This window comes from Cryptomeria japonica, chromosome 6, assembly GCF_030272615.1.
Source record: "Cryptomeria japonica chromosome 6, Sugi_1.0, whole genome shotgun sequence".
Classification (NCBI taxonomy): domain Eukaryota; kingdom Viridiplantae; phylum Streptophyta; class Pinopsida; order Cupressales; family Cupressaceae; genus Cryptomeria; species Cryptomeria japonica.
In genome coordinates, this window is record NC_081410.1 from 17,102,429 (window position 1) to 17,118,893 (window position 16,465).

General features: G+C 39.0%; 1 protein-coding gene across 3 annotated transcripts in view; it reads left to right on the forward strand.

The window, feature by feature from the left end:
- LOC131048073 (citrate synthase, mitochondrial) overlaps window positions 1–16,465 on the forward strand; it is a 190,428-nt gene that overhangs the window by 96,413 nt on the left and 77,550 nt on the right. For all 3 annotated transcript variants that reach the window (XM_057981928.1, XM_057981927.1, XM_057981929.1), the window contains 5 exons: window positions 5,580–5,645; window positions 5,801–5,866; window positions 6,088–6,201; window positions 6,288–6,351; window positions 6,444–6,526. In XM_057981928.1, the coding sequence (XP_057837911.1) occupies window positions 5,580–5,645; window positions 5,801–5,866; window positions 6,088–6,201; window positions 6,288–6,351; window positions 6,444–6,526 (393 nt within the window). The remainder of the gene's footprint in view (window positions 1–5,579; window positions 5,646–5,800; window positions 5,867–6,087; window positions 6,202–6,287; window positions 6,352–6,443; window positions 6,527–16,465) is intronic.

Below are 16,465 nucleotides of genomic sequence, written 5' to 3' on the forward strand. Positions count from 1 at the left end.
GGTTGAAAGTTTCACTTACTCAAAGCTATAATGGCATGTCCTTATCATAATTCTGATCACCGATGGAATGTCCTCATCACAATTCTGATCACCCAGTTCCCAAGATGGGCACGGTGAGTGGATACAATGTATAAGACCACACCCAATTTTCTAGAATAGAACAACATGAAGTAAGCAAGTTAACTAATCACACAACGGAGTGTGCTTGATGCATGAACTGCAAAGAAACACTAAAACGCTTATAGCGGAGTGTGCAAGTACAGTAATCACAATGACTTCTCGCTTATTCAGCAGAGTGTGCAATTACAATAGTAAAACGGACACACAAGGTAGGAAGCCATCCTTATCTACACTTATTTAGTGGAGTGTGCAATTACAACAAGATGCAAAGATGAAACCCTCTGGCGATACTACCTATTGATGTGTTTTTTATGCACATGTGAACATAGAATAAAGTACCCAAAATTATCTTATCCTCTCTTGAATAAAGTTACTCAAATTCTGAAGATTAGCTTAAGGATCATTTGAGACAACTCCAAGGTTCTTGTATGTAGGGTCACGACGTGTGGATAAGCTCAATGGTTTGATGTGATTATGTTGGAATCAGAAAAGGGACTTACGTTGAATTATTGAATGCTTGAATCGTTGGAACTTAGATTCTAATTACTTGCTTGAAGAATAAAGAAAGAGCAAAAGACATAGGGTTTAGGGAGTCTATTCTAATTCTAAATATGCAAGAGAAGAGTGAATGATTCAATGGAATCCTACTGGGCGAGGTCGCAGCATTGAACTGAACAATTTGACACAATTTAAGTGCAATCTTCTAAGGGATACTTCAAAGATATTCAAATCATTATCATCAAACATTGATCACCATTCAAGTTAATGCATAAACAATGGATGTATAACAATGCGAAGTTAAGCTCATATCATTCCAGTTGACCACGCAAGGCACACTTACAATCAGCAAGAGGCTAGTGGTATGGACTAAACGGATTCCACACAAATGCATTCAACAATTTTCTCCACTCGATTTAATCAACATGAAAGTAAATTGAGAAGTAGAAACCATGAGACTTGTTGAAATAATACATTTCACCATAACTTCAATGAAAAGAGTATCTCATTTACAAGTCTTGAACAACAATTTCTTCTTCTCCTAATCTATTCTAACTTCTAACTTCTACTAAACTATTCTGGAGCTACTAACTCTTCTTCTATTCTATTCACTATTTTATTCACTAACTATTTATTAACCTTTTCAAAGGAGAGCTTAAGCTTTATATAGAGAGCTCATTACAATGAGTGGCCTGGATTGATTTGAGATCAATGGCCAAGATTTTACAATGAAACCCTAATTAGGGTTTGTTACAACAAACTCTATTCTGGCCAATGAAATAATTACAACATTTTGACACATGTCATCTCTGGAATATTTGACCAATGGATAATAGGGGTAGGTGCCTTAAAGTTTGTGCCATCATGGACGAATCAGGTCCATTGAATCAAGACATACTGATGTTGGAACCTCTCGAATTGCTGTAGTGACTGGGATGATAGCTCGACTTTGCACTTGTAGACTTGATTCATCATCAGGAAGGGATGTTGAGAGATATGTCTTGATACTCAACATTAGTCACTTGCTCAATATGATGATGATGGGTAGCATTGATGTAGTCGAGTCATTCCTCCATCCTCGCTTGCTTGCCTTGGGGTGATTGTATGACCTCTCCTTCACACTCCCTTGATCTCTTCATGTCTCCCTGGTGCGGTGAGAGTTGAGATTCCCCTTGGGCATTCTCGTGCTTGTAAATGAAGTTTTCTCCTTTGCATGGTGGTGTAGATTTTACAATATTCCTCCTTTTGCTTTGAAATCATCATCCTTGATGTTTTTGTATTTGCTGATGAAGTTTTCTTCTTGAGGACATCTTCTTGACATTGAAATTTTCTTCCTTAGGACACTTGTTTTGATCCTCCACCAATGTGATCCCCTTGATTTCTTTCTTCATCTCCTGCAAAACAAACAAATGGGTATCAAACACACATGGTATATACCTTTTATACAACTTAATTTGACATAATTTTTGATTTTATGTGATTTCCATGTTGCTTTGTGTTGATTCGCTAGGTCTATATACCAGTCGATGGCAATAACTCTTCTCGAAATGCCTTCTTCATTTCATTCCATGTCGCCTCCCATATTGTTATGCAAGCCTTTCAATGGCGTACGAGATCCTTCGATCCTTCCCTGATGAACTTAGGCAGTTTCTACATATTCAAACTTGTTGGAGAAGTCACCATCTTTCTCACTTGCTTACTCCCTTGTGTGCTGGTCTTGGGTGGACTTTTCAGACTGCTACGTTCCAATGCTTTCCCTGCACTCTTAGCCACCTCTAGTGTCCGCAACACTTTGGGTACTTCTAGGCTCTGACTCATCCCTGTGCTCCCTCCGGCCGAGGGTTGGTGATTCGGGTCCTCCAAATCTTGGTTCCCTTGAGATGGATAGACGACAAAATATGTCTATGAGTTAAAGATTTCCCTCTTAGTATTCCTCATCTGACGTTGACTGTACGGATAGATGGTGTAATCGTCTGATTGGATTTTCCTGAAATGTTTCTTGTAATCTTCTTCTTCGTTCTTTTTGTTCTAGAATCCTTAAAGATCGCCTAATCGCTTGATCTTGACCACCCCGTGGCTTCTTCTTACCTTTTTTGGGGTCCGTGGGCATGAATCACTCAAGGCTGACCCGATTTCTTTTAAGGAAATGGTACCAAATGTTTATTGCTATATTTGATAAATTAAATACAAGAAATAATAATACAAATAATAATGCAAACCAGATATAGGAATAAAATATATCTTTATTCGCACATGAAATTATTATAGAGAAGAAGATTGGAGATGGTCGACCAAGGATTACAATTCATCCGACTATATCCTAGTACCTTCCTTGGTGGTACACAACATATTTAAAGCACTCGACTGTTGCCAAGAGGAACACAAGCGTCAGCCAACCAACACATTAACTACTCGAGAGTGACAAGAAACTTAATTTGGACAATTAATACATTACCGGATGACCAATATTATCAAACATAACAATAGTCATTTTATGCCGACTACACAAGAGTCAAATACCAGTTCTGAACGTTGATGAGTACAAATGCATTTTGGGGGTCAGGCCATGAGATACACCATGTTTGTTTCTAGAATGAAATTTCGAAACCCTTAAGAAGAAAGTTCGAATGGTGAAGCATAATTGCCTTAGCCTATTTTGTAAAGAGAAACCACCTTGATCTGGGGTCAGGGGTAGGTCCTCCCTTAGCCCTCCTGCCAGTAGACACATTGCCAACATAACTCAAAAATCGTTGAGGGACTAAACCCGATTGACTCTTGCAGTTTAACTTTTTGTCAACTTTTGATAATAACATTCTTTGACAGTAGTGATTGTAATTCCACCAATTTCATCCTTGTAAATAGGTTTGATTAATAACAAAATTAACAATCAAAGAAGACATCAATTTTCATCATTGACAAACCTAACTTTCATCATTGACGACAATTCTAACAATTAAACATCAACCTATGACATCAATATCAACATTTCCAACAATTGGAGCCTTTATTTCTTCTAACTGTGCCTGTTTTGGAGTGTGTTCAGATATTTCATAGGATGAACGTTTTGCATATACTCTCATGGGAACAAGAAAATACCAACACGTATAGACTTGGCTTTTAACCAGAAAGATAATAGTTGATATGACAATCTTGGTTACAAACATGATTGTGAGAAAGTTTTCTAGTGGTACTGAAATTTGTAACAACAATTCACAACTGTTTTTATGCAAGCGCCACATGTCATTTGCACCCTTTGACACTTTTCCTAGGAAGGAGTCCTCAAACATGGTCATTTTGTTTGAGGGGATGTGATGAGGCTATACAATCCATAACGGTTTGTAGTGAGTGGAAAAAGTGGGTTAAAGTGATGATAAAAGAAGGGAAGAAGGTGAAACAAAGAGTCCTCGAAGAAGCTTGGTGGTCCATTGTGATGTGATGTAAGAATTTACGAATGTTTGTAATTGTTATTATTTTTCACATTTTAGATCTAAATTTTGAATATACCTCAGAAAAAAAAGTACTTTCTTGTAGACTTTTATGCTCTATCACCTCTCCTTTTGTTTAGGTAAATATATATGTTGATACAAACTTTGTTAGTCTTGGAGAGATTTATGATACATTGTCAACATAGTATCATAGATGGGGCAAACAATTCATAGTATGTACCTTCAATTGAAATTGTATGAGCATATAAGCTTATTGTGATAGGACGGTACAACACAATGAACACCCTGGTGAATTTGGTGACTTGTATGCAAAATCCCAAGCGATATGCACCTAGGTTTGGTAGAGTGGGTCTCTTTAATGATGATGAGGTGAAGGGTTTATGAAGGTTTTTGGGAAGATGTTTAGCATTGAGGATGCATCTAGATTTTGGGAGCAATGGACTGAAATTGTCAACATTTTTGGTCCAAGATTCTTTAAGTCAGGGGCCAGGATGGATTGCTCAAAAAGATCTTATTGAATGGTGTACATGGCATGGGAAGGATTCAAGATAGTTAAGTATGCTTTCCACTCGCCTCACTCTCATAGCTAACTAGTTCCTTGGCTAAAAAAGGAACTGTTCCACATACATGTTTGTTATCTGTAAATGAGTAGAGAAGTTAGTTGCATTTCAGGGTTTTTGGTGACTTTAGGATATATTAACTGTTGATTATCAACATACCTTAGTTCATCTTAAAGATGCTAGATATTGTGATGTGGAGGATAACGTGCATCGGGGAGTGGTTGGGGTCCTATTGAGTGGGTCAAAAATTGATACTCTCAGTGACTTAGAATCAAAGGCCATCTGTTATATTGATAACGCATGGTGAGGTTCAGCTGTAGAAGGTTCAATTGTTGTATATTTTTATTAATCTTACTGCTATACCTATGTTTGGACATTTTGCTGTTATTTTTTCTAATGAAAGCAATGCTTTTTCTCACTTCTGCTATATTTGAATCAACAAACATTGAAAATTGAATCTTGAGTTTGTCTGCACTACGAATATGTCTAAACTTGAATCTTGATATAATGTTCAAGCATACTTGTAAATTTTCCCTATTTGTATAAAGAACTATAATATAATGCTGCTCCTTCCTATCCCTAAAAATGGCCTTCTAACACTACCACCCGTAAGACATGCTGCATTGTTTCCTTCCATCCCTTGAACTGATAAGATGTCTCTATTCTGTTGTAAACTTTCAGAATTTGCACAAATATTTAATTTTTAGACAAGTTTTGGTTAAAGAATGTAAACGAAATTTGCTTCTTTTACTTTTTTGTAACCTTGGTGTCACCTATAATAGCTATGGATGGGGACTTATTTAATTTGCCTGAGTTAAAAAATGGAAAGTTGGCTTTATGCTCATTGTGACTAAATTAAAGAGTCCAAATGGATCAAGAGCCTATAGATGTTCATTTCTAAGCACTAAAAATAATGAAATGTTTTTATGTTATACTTTTTATGTGTGCATTTCAGGAGAGATTGAAGAAATTGAAGACTGGATGCGGAAAAGTCTCTGTTGGGAATGTTACTGTGGATATGGTAAGCTTTTTTCTTGTATTGTTAAATTTTTCAATTATGGCCAGAAACTTTTCCTGTCATAGGTGAGTGATACTTTGGTTCTCATATGCACATTCTATAATAAATACCTAATTATAGCTGTAGACATTTAATCATCTGTCTCTTCTTGTGGTAAGGTTATTGGAGGCATGAGAGGGATTACGGGGATGCTGTGGGAGACCTCCCTTCTTGATCCAGATGAGGTATGCCTGTAGAAATAAATGATTTTTAGCATTTGAGATGAACTTCCGTTTGCAGAGAGGTTGCTTGATTTTGTCTAGAATTTTATTTCCCTATGAAAGTACCCACCATGGAATAATTTGTCTCTTTTGCCATTAATGGAATTTTGCCTGAATTCCAGTGCAATTTGTTCTGCTCTCAAATTTCAGTGATATTCTCATTTGTCATATTTGTGTGTTTTTAGGGTATCCGCTTTAGAGGTCTGACAATTCCAGAGTGCCAAAAGGTGCTCCCAGCAAAAATACCTGGTGGAGAACCATTGCCAGAAGGGATATTATGGCTTCTCTTAACAGGAAAGGTGCTTATTACTTTCTGTTGAAATTTTCTTTATAAATCTTTTACTTGCATAAGAAGTTATTATTTCTGACCATGTTTTGCATGAAGGTACCAACCATGGCACAAGTGTCTGCATTAGGGAAGGAACTTCAAAGTCGTGCAAAAGTACCAGGTAAATTGTGTCATGGGGTAGAGCTGTGTGCATGTTGATATTTTATTCTTTGGTTAATTGTTCTATTGATCTACTTTTGTTCGTTCTTTCAGATTATGTCTTTAAAGTCATCGAGACTCTACCTGTGACAGCCCATCCAATGACACAGTTCACAACTGGCATCATGGCACTTCAGGTATCCAGTGTGCATTACTTTTTGAGGCTTTGGAAGTTGGCCTTGGTATCTGTTACCTGTTTCTGCTAGACAACAAAAATTTGTTTCAGCAAAACCCTGCCATGACTTTTATTATTTTGGAAGAACCTCAATAAGATGCACATTAAAAAGAAGTAATAAAATATCATTGAGCAGGGTACATTCATAGATTTAGATGATGCATATTTATTCATATGTGTGGTGGCTGTCTAGTGAACTTGTTTAAGGAACACATAACTTCAATTTATTTTTATTCTATTCATGACTTATAGTGATGTTAATTCTTAATTTTATCTTTTTGACATTGTGAATCTTAATATCGGAGTATCAGTTTTCTAATCGTCTGACAATGCAAAAGCTTTAGATGCTGGTATGCCTCCATCCATCCGGGCCACCTGTTGCAATGCTAGCTGGTTCTTTTGCAAGGCCACCTGGATAATATGATTGCTTGTTTTTTCCTCTTCTTGTAACAGATCTGGAACCAAATATCTTCCTTATCCTCTTTAGCACCATTGTTGTCCTCAAAACAAAAATGAAGGACCATTACATAAAATTTTTGTGAAAAAAATGAAAATTTTACTCTATGCATGCTTCCCGAGGCAGAATTTTGCTCCGCCCTTGGACTGGCTTAATCCTCAGTCCATCCTCAAACCACGTTTCAAATTTCATTGCATTTTGGGTTCGTTTGCTATGCCTTTTCTTCAATTTCGGGTTTTTTCTCCCTGATTGCAGGTGGGAAATTTTCCTTAAATTGCAAGTTTTAATGTTTTTCTTTGTTTTAGTCTTTGTAGGGAACTTTTTAGGTAATTACATGTGCACTTTTTGAAAAAAGAACTTGTAACTTAGTTGTTATTTTCCCCTTGATGCTTTTTGGCTTTTTAAGTCATAATAGAGATTTTTTTGGATAAGTGACAAGTTAATTTTAAATTGCATATTTAAAGGTCACTTGTAATTCTTTTGTAAAATCCCTATTTTAGTGTTTTTTGCTTGTAATGGGGATTTTATTCCCCTATTACATGTGTTAAGTTATTAAAACTTGTTGAGGGGATTTAATTTTCCCTTTACAAGTTATTATAACTTGCATATCTCTCTCCAAAACCCAATTTTTCTTAGAAATGGAATAAAGTGAAAATGAAGACATTTTAAACTTGGTATTGTGTCCAAAAAACCCGATTTGCTCCATAAAGTGAAAATGAAGGCATTTTAAACTTGCTATTGTGTCCAAAAAACCTGATTTTGTCTTGTTGAGAGAAAAGTAACATTTTAAACTTGTAATGTGAGAATAGAAACCTGATTTTCAGTACATTATGCAAAATCTAACTTGTTGCATTCTTCTAAAAACCCGACCAGCTTCTTAGGCGAATTTGTTGAAGGATTTGGTTGACATTTTCCACCAATTTTTGTGGAGAAATCTTGAGAGGAGAAAGGCGTTTAGGTTTCCTTGCTATTTCCATGCATTTTGAAACTCTTCTCATGCCATTTGGTGGATTTATTCGCTGGTTTGAAGGCGTTTTAACAGCAAAAACGTTTTTGAAAAATGCCACGTTTTTCGTCTTCAAGTGACACGAAACTTGCGTCTCTTAAGTCGTTTTGGCTTCTTTCATCTAGGCGTGGAGGTTGAACTTATTATTTGACCAATTCTTCATGCTTTTGAAAGGTGTTTTCGCTGCTAATAACGTTTTTCAAAAACATGGCAAGGGTTTTGGGAGTTTGTTCATTGCTTATTTAAGGGATTGTTTTTTTCATTTAAAGATTTTTCATCTTTTGAAGAAACATTTCAGATTGAAGCAAGGTATGATTTCTTTTCTTCTTGTTTCATCTTCTTGTTTCATTTTCTTGCTTTCTTGTTTTGTTGTTTTTCCATTCTAGTTGTAAATTTGTGTATATATTGGTTTTGCCCCAAAATCGGTTTTGCGAGAGAGATTTTGTAATGTCCCTACTAGTTAGGGATCACTATCCTGCAAAACAGATTGTTAGAAATACAACAAATATACATATATAACTAATTTAACTACAATTTAACCTTAAAATACCTAATTAACACTAATCACAATTCTTGTCTAATAAAAAGGATACGAATGCCATACAGAGATGTCTTTAGGCGGTTGTGAAGCTCGCCTTCTTGGAACCCATCTTGATTCCAAGCCATCCAGGAAATCGAAGGTTAATTCGATTCCTGTCTTGGATGTAACCTCTTACACCCAAGCCATCCAAGGAAGACCATATGTCAATTCCCTGCCTTCGATGATGCATCCCATCATCGAAGTCCTTAGAGGGGACCGGCCAGATCCGTCTCTTTTTGGATGAACTTAGTCAATCAAGCCATATATATGCATATAGATATTCAGTATATATATAGCCTAATAGGGATTATCATAATCCCTCCATTGGACTAAGGGAGTTTCCTCCCTATAGCCTCCATCATGTAATCACATTTATATTACATTTAACAATTTATTACTATTTTCCATTCCATAATCCACATTTACATATTCCTAATTTAACATGTATTCCCTAACATTTATTCAGCAAAACATCCATTATCCAAAATTCATATTTATTTATTAATGTATATTCCTAACTCTTCATTGAGATGTATTTATTAACATCTAAGAACCTTTCATTAACATATGTAATAAAATGTTCATTACTTATATTCATCAACATATATATTAAAATATTCATTATTAATATTCATTAATATACGTATTAAATATTCATTATTAATATTCATTATTAACATTCATTAATATACGTATTAAAATATTCATTATTAATATTCATTAATATATATATTAAATTATTCATTCATTAATATATATTAAAATATTACTTATATTTATTAATATATACATTAAATAAGCATCAATTATATTCATTAACGTATATAATAAAATGTTCATGATTTATATTTATTAACATATATGATGAAGTATTCATTCATTACTTACTTGTCGTAACCTGCAGCTGTAGCTTCCAAACCTCTTCCTCTATCCACACAGCAGACCTCCTTCCCTTTTCCCCCCTTTTACTAAATGAGTTTCTGTTGACGTGTCTGAAATCGCATTGCTGCAAACTCCATACGGCCAACCCAGAATAGAATGTACTCGCTGAGTATCCTATCGTCTCTTGAGATAAGGAAATCACTAATGCTATTTCTTGCGTTTGATCAAAGGGGACAACCTCAAGGTTTCGTTTGTCAGGTCTTGACGGCGGGATTACTTAGTGGTCTGATGTGTTCTTGCTGGAAACACAAGGGGACTTACGGTGAAATAGGCAATTGCTGGATGAGTTCCCTAAAACTTTAATAGTCTCGTTTATCAATTGGTTTCAGTTTCGTGATACTGTTTTCAGCAGGACTGCAAGTTCTTCTTGGTTAAAAAAAGGGAAAAAAGAGAGGGATAGGAAGAGGTACAAAAAATCTAAACTATCTAACTAGGATAGCATATTCAGACAATAGACAGACACCTCCAAATAACTAGACTAAGCATTACCAGCCATTTAAGCACAATACTTGCATCAATCTAGTGCGATCTTCAAATTAACCACAACATCAGAACTTTAACATTCGTTCAGTGAGCATTCAATAACCGAACTAAGCATATGAAAGGTTCAAATTAACCATGCAGAAGGAAAGACAGTCAGTCATTCCCTAATGGTATGAACAACGAGGATTCTATCGGATATTTATCTGAAAATGCTATATAAAGGAAAGAAACATAACTGAAAATTCTAAATTAATGAAGGAGACCATGCACTCACAAGGAAACTTGAAACGGTCTTAACTTTGCATTAAATCTTGTAAATTTCGCCAAAGCTTCAGCAACAATCCATGAACTTCTTACAAAATAAGTGGAAACCAGTCCCGTTTAAATAGGCTTAAAAAATGGATGAATGGCCAAGATTTAATCTAAACAAACGGCCCAGATTCATCCTTACAAAAGACACCCATACCCATAAATGGAGGGTAAAATATCAGCAACCACCTCCAAAGGAAACAATAACTACCAAAAAAGGGTAATTAGAACTTATCCAAAAATAATCCAAAAAGGGTGCATACACATAAAGTTTACATTTAGTTGACTTGGAAGTCAAATATGACCCTTTGGCCAAAAAGTGCACTTTTCAAGATTTAAAAGGGAAAAAACACTTTTCAAGATTTAAAAGGAAAAAACACTTTTTAGGAAAACACTTTCTCTTTTCAATTTGTTGATTCTTTTTCCAAGAACTCATCCTCGCCATGCAAATAGTCTTGCCAAAGATCTCGACCTGCCACACGTTCTTCGCGAACATACTCCTGTAACCTGATGCACAATTGGAATAGCAGACAGAATGGAGGCATAGGAGGATGACGAATTTTATACTGCATGCCTTCAAGATATTGGTCTACGTGCTTCAAACCATCTTTCCAGCTGGAACGATTACGCTCGAAGCATAGCATGTCTGAGTGGAATTGACCGGCAAAACTCAGGTCCTTAGTGGAATAGGGGATCTTATCGGTTCCCAATCTTTCCTCCCAGTCTGGCTGTATTACATCATTGGACAGGTCATTTTTCCATCCGGAAACCATGGATTAGAGGATTGTCTTGCCAAGTTCCTGCATGTCCTTCAAAATTGTCTCACATGCCTCGTGTTCTTTATCAATGATTTCTTTTGTGTCATTTTTCATGGTGATAGTCGAGTACCACTCTTTGAAAACACTGATATCATGGGGGGCCAGGATCTTGGAGAGTGTAGGGATCTCTGCTTGGGTTCAAAAGAGAGCTCTCATGAGGGGGAGAGTTGTGGCAGCCACCTCGTGCATTCTGAGGGATTCCCTTTTTACCTCTAATAGCTTTACCAGAGTGATCTCTTGGTGGTGGGCCATCTCTTTTACTTCCTCAAGGATTCGTTCTCCCCTTCTTTTGATGCCTTGTATCCATTCCTTGACGGCTCTCGCGGTGTCCCGTACTCCTTCAAATTCTGTTGTGGTCCTCTGGGCCAATGCCATTGGGGGAATGTGGGACTCAAGGGCATTATGCAATGGTCTCAGGAGTTGGTCAATATATCCCTCAACTTGCTCAATATATCCCTCAGCTTGCTCAGCACGAGCTCGATACATGTTCTTTTCAGCTGTTATCTCTTCAAGTTGCCTGAGCAAGTATGATCAACTCTTCCAGCACCAAATACCTATGCAATCACCCAACTCTGCCTTCCTTCGTTAGGTCCAGTAGTTTTTTGAGAAAAAGAATGTTCCTCGCCACTACTTGCTGCCTCTAAGACATCCCCGCACCATCCCCTGAGACAAGGAGAGGGAATTTTACCGCATCGTTGCCCTGTCTATGGATGACATTGTAATCGTTGGGTAGGCGGATCATTTTCTTTTCATCTACATTCTCCAGAACGTCCTCTAATTTGTAATTTTGTGCCCTAGATTAGTAATTAGATTTATGTCCTTTAATTATGCCCTAGTTTGTTAATCAGATTTGTAACATTTTAGTAAATCATAATTCAGTAAACTCAGAAATGAAGGAAGTAAACAACAGACAAACACAAATACCCTGGGAAAACCTCCAAGGAGGAAAAACCCAGCATTAAAGATCCACAGGTCAGATTATATATTCTCCCTTAATATCACAAGTACAATAGTTATCTTCCTTGTCAGATCTGATCCCTTCTTGTATGACAGATCTGCACTTCTAAGCTCATCAAGTCTTCACCAAAGATTGCCTTTGTCCTCTTGGACAAGTTCGCATAAGTCTAGACAAGTTCGCACAAGTTCGCACCCTCCTAGTGTAAATTCGCACTTTTCATGCAGAGCTGATTCGCTGAATGCTTTAGATTGAGTGATTGTGTTTGACTTGTGAAATGTCTTTTATTTATATGCACCTTTAACCCTTATTTGCAAGTCGGCCTCCTTTAAGTTTTGGCGCCAATATTATTATGGCGTGTGTATTTAGGATAGCATGAGGACTAGGGCAGGGCCTAGACTTGGGGCATGTTACCCTTTAGGGCCCAGACCTAAAAGGGTTCGGATGTTGCCTTAAGGCAATCCGAACCCTATATAGCCCTAGTTACAAACAACATAATTCTCCTAAATAGCACTTTTTGACTAATTTCCTACAAAGGGCACTCACCATCTTTTTATCCTCACCCGCCTACAACAATACTTCAACAAACATGGCTGATATATTGGTATTTATTGTATACCAATGCTCAAACTTGAGGAATTATTTGCCCAAAATCCTTTGGATGACATGTATTACCATCCCATGGCCAAAGCTGAACACCTTTAACCCTTTCTCAGAGATGTCCCCAAGAAAGGCCATTTGCCTTTTCTTGCATCGAATTGTCATGGTATATCCATTCTCACCAATCACTTTCTAATTTTCACTGCAGAAGAAATGAAAACCATGACCTTAATAACCTACCTTTACAAGCTCGTAGGATGATGAAATATGCCTTTTAATGCATTCATCATTTTAAATCATGCACCATCCTTTCCCCAAAATCCTGCAGCAACTGCAGAGTTGGCCAAAACACACTAGGGATGTCCGACTCATCCGTCCTTCTCAATGCATTGGCGAACACAGTAGCCAACACCTCGCCTTTCCTCTCTCCATCTTGCTGTCATATGATCTCCATCAGATTCAGCTACCATCCTATTTGTAATGTTCCCAGTTGGGGATTGGATTATATGGCGTTCAAGTCCTGCAAACAAATGTTAGTAGACAAACAATATGAAAGATAATTAAACATATATATATTTATCGGTGCGATTATACAAGAAAGAATGCTATATGTTATTCTACCTATTTAACAAATAGTGTTAACTGAGTTATCAAGAAAAGGATACAATACTTAGTAGGACCTTACCTGGATTGACCCAACCCTCTATTGAGAAATATTTCTCAGTTAGGAGCAACCTAGGATGTCGCCCTCCTAAGTTCTCTATTTGGGATCTCTATTAATGAGTGAAATCATTAATGTTCTCAAGCTTGGCAGAGATCCCACCCCTGCTGTTAGTAGCCTAAGTCGGTTAAATTGTAGCATACAGAACACCAAGATCCAAACTATAACACCAGAGCATAATAAAACAATATCATGGAACGAAGAACACACAATATAGTATACCGAGATATATTCATGTAACACAGATGTATATCATATTAATCTCCACTAGAATGGGTCTCCAAATGTGCTACAAGCTTACATATAAAGAGTTTGCGGTTGTTTAGGCCATCAACCATCAGACAACCAACTACCCCGTAGTTATAACTTAATACTATTGTTTTATTTTAATACATTACCAAAAAGCCTTATTTACTAATTAACCGACTTACATCATCCCCCCCCCAAAACTTGTTGTCTTCTAGACGACACAAAACAACAGAATAACAACAAAAACTATTTACTGAGAGGGACAAGAGGACATCCCTGTTCCCATCGTGGCACGCTCTCGGAGGGTCTTCGGATCTCTTTCAGCAATGAGTTGTTTCCCCCGAGTTGCTTTAAGAAGCCTGAGTGCATCCATTCGGTCCTTCTGAGAGGCAGCCAACTCCTGTTCCTTTCCTAGCCGCGTGGTTCTCTCGTGGTTCTCTCTTGTGCCACTTCTTGTTCCAGAGCATTGATTCTTTCCTTCAGCTCACTCTCTCGTTGTAGGGATAAGGTGTGTTCTCTTTCCATTTTGCTCGCTTTCTAGGTCATCCCTTGGCGCTGTAAGAATGTAGTACGGAAGGTCCGCTCTATGGTAGTGCGAGCTCCCATCACCTCTTGATTTCCTCCTATATGCCCGCTAAGGATCTGTGGTACTCCCCAGTTTGCTACCATCTCTAGTGTTTCCTTGTTGGGCCAACCTTGGTTTCTCATTTTCTCCGAGAACTCCCTGTCACAACCCTCTGCCATAAATGCCATCAGTGCTTTTGCTGCTTTCACTATAGCAGGCACATTGGATCCTCGAGAATGATCTATCATCCTCTGTGTAGCTGTCCTTATTACTTCCAACTCTGAAAGAAAATGCTGCGCAACAGCTTCAAACCCTCCGACACCCTCTGCTGGTGAAGACGTGACATGCCCTTTCCCATTTTCTCCAATCCTCGGGCTCTCCTCCTTTTGGTCAAACCCCAATGATGGTGATGGTGGTGGAACTTCTATGTCCATCTGAAATCTGGCCAACAGGTTGGCTGTTTCGGCCTCCATGTCTGTTTCCTCTGTTCCCTTCCCCCTGTCTACTTCTGACTCTTCTGTAACCAGGTGCATTTCTTGTTCTATGTTTCCTTCACCCATGGTTGCGGGAGAATCAGTTATAGGTGCCCCTACTAATGCGATAGCTCTAGCGGCTTCCATGCCCCTTGATGTGTTTATACGGAGAGTGTGGGCCCTTGCATTATGTCTCCTCAAGTCTATTAACTGGGATGGGGTCCCTGCGACCCTAGGCACCAAGTGTGTCGTGGTGTGAATCTGTGCCAGTTTGAAAAGTACCTTTTTCTTTACTCCCCATCCTGGAACGGCTGGTATGCCCCCCATATGGCTTCTTGGCCCTACTTGTGGCAGACCTCCTACGTGCCCTCTTTCCTGTACCATGCCCATTGGTTCCAATGTTGCAACTTCTGGGCCTGCCCTATCCTCCTTATCACCTTTTGGTCCATGCATAGTGTGGCTTTGTTCCATACGGAACTCCCCTTTGTCTTCATCAGATGAAGATGACATATATGTCTCTTCTTCCCCCGTCTCTGCCTCAAAGTTGTCATCTTCCTCCCCTCCATTTTTCGCGCTCCCTGTAGGTTCTTGCCTTGCTTTCTTCTTGGGTGTCTCTGTGGCTACTACTGTGAAAGTGTCCAGGTGTAGCCAGTAGTACATGGTTGGCTTGTAGGGCTCCACCCCATCACTGCATACGCTGCGACTGTGTACGTCATGGCCTTGAAGATAGTTGTAGCGCCTGTGGTGCACCATGTGGCTAAGGGGTATGCCTAGGCCTTGTGTTGCGTACGCCGTGGCTTGGTGTAGTGTACGCCTTGGTTTGCGTACACCCCCTCCGCCTTTGCGATCGCTTCCCTGTATGCCTTTCGTGCCATCGTGTCCACATATGCCCTTCGTGCCACCGTGTCCACGTATGCCCTTCGTGCCATCGCGTCCACATACGCCCTTCGTGCCACCGCTTCCCTTTGTGCCTTTGCTTCCACTCTTCGTGCCATCGTGTCCACGTACACCCTTCGCGCCACCGCTTCCCTTCGTGCCACCGTGTCACGTACGCCCTTCGCGCCACCGCTTCCCTTCGTGCCTTCGCTTCCACTCTTCGTGGCTTCACTTCCCCCCTTTGTGCCACCGCTTCCCTTCGCCTCCTTGCGTACGCTGCATGTGCTCTTCGCGGCTTTGGGTACGCCGCGTGTGCCTTCGCGGCTTCGCGTGTGTCCTTCACAGTTTCGCGTACGCTGCGTGTGCCACCGCTTCCCTTCGCCTCCTTGCGTATGCTGCGCGTGCCCTTCGTGGCTTTGCGTACGCCACGTGTGCTCTTCACAGTTTCGCGTACGCCGCGTGTGCCCTTTGCGGCTTCGTGTACGCTCCGACTGCTGCCGCGTGTTCCCCTTGTGTACTCTCCTTCGGCTGTGCGTACGCCCTTCGTATTCCATCAATGTTTACCTTCTGCGGCTCTACTCTTTGTCACTTCCCCTTTGTTGCTCTTGCAAGGAATTATGTGCCCGCTTGCCCCTTTATCATTTTTCTTAACATGCTTGATGCTTTTTATCCTCCACTTAGTCTTTTTCAAACCACTCCTTCCTTTATTTTGCTGGTCCCATATTAAACTTTTTATATTTGCTTTGGTCTTTATTATCTTTCTATGGCCTTTTCTTTTCATGCGTAGTGTTTTTATTTGCGTTCTCTTTTTTTTTAATATTCCCTTATTTTTCCAATTGTGTTGAACCCATGTTCCTAACTTTCTAG